We start from the raw sequence: 5,000 nt of genomic DNA on the forward strand, positions 1-5,000 counted from the left end.
AATGATCTAATGTGTCTCTCTCTTCCTTTCCTCTGACAGAGGTGCTTTCTCAGAGGTGGTGCTGGCTCAGGACAGGGCTACGGGGCACATGTACGCGGTCAAGTGCATTCCCAAGAAGGCCCTCAAGGGGAAAGAGAGCAGCATCGAGAACGAGATCGCCGTCCTCCGCAGGTGAGCTTCCCATCTCTCTTGGTCCATCTTTCTCTTTCTTTCTTTCTCTATCTATCTCTCTCTCTCTCTCTCAATCACTCACTCACTCCATCTTTGCCTTTGTCTTTTGGCCATCTCCATGGTAACCCTTACCTAGTAGCCTGACGAGGGCCCCAGCCATTTAACACGTATGGAGGCCAAGGCTGAGCACGCGCCCGTGCGTGCCCTATCAGGACACGGTGAATAAAACACAGACATATGGGGTGTCTTATCAGCCAGAGCGCTCACTCACCTTCAGTCTGCAGTCTGCAGTGCACTGAAGCACAGGGGGGGGGGGGGGCACTTATAATTCACAAGCGTATTCATAGCTAAACAAGCAGAGGCCCTGTCCTCAATAGCACCCCTGTTTCCTTTGAAGAGCACAATCTGAGATGAGCGTCAAGGCAGGGAATCTCTTTGTGTGTGTGTGTGTGTGTATACAGGTCCTCCTCATTGACCTCTGCACAACACCTATCCATCTCATGTACCCACTCTGCCTTAGACACCTCACAACATCAGGGCATAATATAATCATCCCAACGCACCCAGAGAGAGAGAGAGACAGAGAGAGATGAAAGAAGAGATTGCATTATGTCTGCAGTTAGGTAACGTTTGGACTAGAGCCAGAGGCTGTCTTGCACACAAATGCAGTATGATGGCTGATCTTCTCTTCTTGGTAAGAGTGGGATTGTGTGTGAGTGTGTGTGTGTGTGTGTGTGTGTGTGTGTGTGTGTGTGTGTGTGTGTGTGTGTGTGTGTGTGTGTGTGTGTGTGTGCGTCTATCTGTGTGTGTGTGCGTGCGTGCGTGCGTGTGTGTGTGTGCGTGTGTGTGTTTGTGTGCGTGGGCATGGCTTCACCTCTGATGATCACAGCTCTCTGATGTGAGACCTCGGTTGTCACGGCCGCCTGGGCGAGGACACTGCCCCGCTTTTCTGTCCTTCAGCTTCCATTTCATCATATCAGGCCAACAGGATGATAGACAGGCCACTGTCATCCTCCTTCACCATTAGTGATGCTTTGTGTGTGTTTGTGTGTGTGTGTGGGTGTGTGTGTATATGTGAATGTATGTGTGTACCATGGGTGTTGTATGTTGAGGACATGGGTGTGTGTGTATGTAGTATCTCTCAGTGTGGGAGAGCACATGTGCTTTTTGCTTGTGTGTTTGTGTATGTGTGTGTGTGTGTGTGTGTGTGTGTGTGTGTGTGTGTGTGTGTGTGTGTTTGTGTGTGTGTGTGTGTGTGTCAGGGTGTGTTTGTAGCCCCACATATCTCACACATCCCCATGCATCTGTGTGTTGGCAAGAGCAGACATGCATTCAGCATGTGAGTTTCAGCAGAGCTGATGACCTCACTCGGCCTGCTGTGAAGGATTATGGGTAGATTCTAGCACAGCTGTGTGTCATTCCTCCTTTTGACGCATCCCTCTCAATGCATCCCTCTCTCTCTCTCTCTCACTCTCTCTTGTTCTCTCTTTCGTTCTTTCTCTCTTTCTCACTCTCTTTCATTCTTCTGTATCTCTTCCTCCTGTCACCTCTACCCTCCCCTACCTCTGTCTCTCCACTTCTTTCTCTCAACGCATCCCTCTCTCTCTTTCTCTCTTTCTCTCTTTTTCTCTCTTTGTTACTCTCCCGTGCTCTTCCTCATTTTCTCTATATCTTCCTACTTCTGTCACCTTCCCTCCTTGTCTTTCTCTCTCTCTCTCTCTCTCTCTCTCTGTCTCTCCGACTCGTTTTCTCTTTCCCTCTGTAATTACCAGAGGCGCTGGAGTCTGATGTGTCGTGCCACAGCATCTGCCCACTCACAGCGGAGGAAGACAGAGAGATGGAGAGATAGACAGAGAGAGGGAGATAGAGAGACAAACAGATAGAGATAGAGAGATACAGTAGAGAGGGAGTATGAGGAGGACAAAAAAAAAAGGCAGGAGGGAGAGAGAAAAAGAGATGCAGGTAGCGTGAGAATGAGATGAGTGGGAGGGAGCGAGAGCGTTGAGGAGTTGTTTTGCTCGGACACCTCTCCCACCTGCCCACGGGCAGCATGCCCACTCTGAGGCCCGTCTGCGCCTTATAAAGAGAGCTGTTTGTCTGAGTGTAAGCATGGCACAGGCTGAACCCAGCCCTGCACTGAGTCAATGTTTGTCAATGAGCAGCAAGCACCAGTACCCTCAGACTGGGCTCTTCATTGAGAAACATTGGCTGTTGCCTTTTGCCACAAATCATTTTTTTCCCCCCTGAGTGAGCCTTTAGGGGAGACTTTAATTGGGTTTCTTAATCTGAATCAGTCCTAGTCTCTCTCTCTCTCTCTGTGTGTGTGTGTGTGTGTGTGTGTGTGTGTGTGTGTGTGTGTGTGTGTGTGTGTGTGTGTGTGTGTGTGTGTGTGTGTGTGTGTAAGAGAGAGAAAGAAGTCTCTTCTTAGAGAAAGATGTGTATGTTTGTGTGTTTTGGTGTAACAGTCTATCTTACTTTACTTTTACACATTGTTATATTTACTTTGTATGATGTGGCTCTCTCTCTTTCCCTGTCTCTCTCTCTTTCTTTCTCTCTGTTTCTCTCCCTCTCTCACACACACAGACACGTATACATGCGCGCACACACACACACACACACACACACACACACACACACACACACACACACACACCATACACACAAAACAAGCTCCCTCGTTCTGTCTTTGCCCAGAGAGGCATTTTAACATTTTAAAGACTCATTACAAATTCATCACTGTTTTTGCTGAGCTTAGGATGTGGAACATTTCTGGCCTCAGCTGAACCCTATATTAAAGCCTGTATGTAATCCACAGAACACACACACAGACCATACACACACACACACACACACACACACACACACACACACACACACACACACACACACAAACACTCACAGTAACTACTTAGTATTAAGACAGACAAACAGACAGAGACTGAGGCATTGTAGTTGTTTTCAATCGTATTATGAAATGGTTTGTATATTAGTGTGAGTGGTGTTTTAAACTGTGATTCTTTTAAATGCTTTTTTTCCAGGATTAAACATGAGAACATTGTGGCGCTGGATGACATATATGAGAGCTCCAACCATCTGTACCTGATCATGCAGCTGTGAGTTTCAACAACTGTCCTTTCTTTTTTTTAATCTTACTATCCATCTAACCCTACCATCCTCTCTCATACCCTCACTCTCTCTCTTTCACACACACACACACACACACACACACACACACACACACAGAGGCGTTATTAGGGGGTCGACAGGGGGAACATGTCACCCTCAAATTTCAAAATGGTGGTGTTTGCCCCCCCCCCTCCCCAACAATAGTTCTAACTACTGACCAATGATTCTAGCGTCGGGCTAGGCGAAAAAAAATCGCCTAAACAAAAAACGAGATTGCAAAAGGAAAGCATATAGAAAGTGCTGAAACAAATTTACCTACAAATCTAACACGCACACAGTTTTCATGCACGCACAGGTCTTACATGATTGTTGGTTTCTGGTAGTAGCCTTCTAATCACTAATGAACATTCTGAAACGAAAGGAACTGCAGAGTGCAGGCTACTCGGAAGGTACAGCAAAGAAAAATATTCAAACTTATATTTTTAGGTAGGAGTAATCAGCCCGGCCCCAAAACACCACTAGCCCAACGGGAGTTTGTGAATTCTCCCAATTATCACTCCACTATTGATCAAGGCAATGAGGAGCAGGATAGCAGTGGAGGACTCTTCTGTTGCTGTATCAGCAGTTGAGAAGGGCCTCAGCGTGCCACTGACGTGACTAGTTAGGCTCATAGGTTGGTGAAGGAGAATTCTTAATCGAAGACAGCTAGTTGAGCAGGGATTCTATGCTTTTGTGATAAAGCACACCATATATGAAAGCAAACATTGCCCTGGCAGACCTTTACAAAATATGACCACTGTGTAAATCATCATAAATAATTCCAACACCAAACACACCTGGCTCTCACTCAAGCACACCACTGTGTGTGATCATGACAGTAGCAGAACCTGACTGTCTCCACGCACTGTTGGCTAATGCACTAAACTGGAAAGCTGGAAAGCATAAACATAAACATAGCAAAGTGTTTTTGGTAACCTATGGCCAATTTCCCTTGTGAGGTAATTGTTTTCCAGCAGATGTCTAAATAATAGGTGAGGTAGCAGAACATGCTTGTGTGTTTTAGGCATAGTGTAGGCCCTATTTGCTGATGGAAAGTGTGCAGAAATTGTGCATATACTTAACAGTATTTACAAAATGTTCCTGGGGGAATTTTTTTTTGGGGGGGTGGGGCAGTATCTGTCCCTGCCCCCCCCCCAAAATTGAAGACACTGTAACGCCCCTGCACACACACTGCTGAGTTATTTGTCAACCGTGTGTGTGTGTGTGTGTGTGTGTGTGTGTGTGTGTGTGTGTGTGTGTGTGTGTGTGTGGCGCACTGTTTGTGTGGGGGGGAGAACCAGTCTTGGTTGGACTGTCAGTGAAGGAGCTGCACTGTCAGTGAAGGAGCTCCGCGACAATGCCACCTTTACTGCAATTCATCACAACGAAAAGATCAAGACAGACTGGTTCTCCCCCCCACACGAACAGTGCGCTACATTGGAAACTGCCATAAATAACTTACCAAATACACCTGACATAGTTGTAATTAATGAACACACCAAAGCCGTTACAATAATAGAAATTGGTTGCTCTTTCGATGCTTACATGGACATCTGCTATGCTTCAAAACTGTTAAAATATCAACCATGGTACAATGTTTTCAATAACTCTGGCTACTCCTGTAAAATCATTGCCCTCATTTTCGGTAGTTTAGGCCATGTGCA

General features: G+C 46.3%; 1 protein-coding gene across 1 annotated transcript in view; it reads left to right on the forward strand.

The window, feature by feature from the left end:
- The window catches only part of camk1da (calcium/calmodulin-dependent protein kinase 1Da), a 64,899-nt gene that overhangs the window by 31,926 nt on the left and 27,973 nt on the right, over positions 1 to 5,000 (forward strand). The window contains exons 2-3 of the mRNA XM_076296733.1: positions 40 to 171; positions 3,210 to 3,284. Coding sequence (XP_076152848.1) covers positions 40 to 171; positions 3,210 to 3,284 — 207 coding nt within the window. The remainder of the gene's footprint in view (positions 1 to 39; positions 172 to 3,209; positions 3,285 to 5,000) is intronic.

Source organism: Alosa pseudoharengus, unplaced genomic scaffold, assembly GCF_046254945.1.
Source record: "Alosa pseudoharengus isolate Yale_2024_CS ecotype anadromous, Long Island Sound unplaced genomic scaffold, YU_APseudo_1.1 YU_APseudo_1.1_scf_20, whole genome shotgun sequence".
Classification (NCBI taxonomy): Eukaryota; Metazoa; Chordata; class Actinopteri; order Clupeiformes; family Clupeidae; genus Alosa; species Alosa pseudoharengus.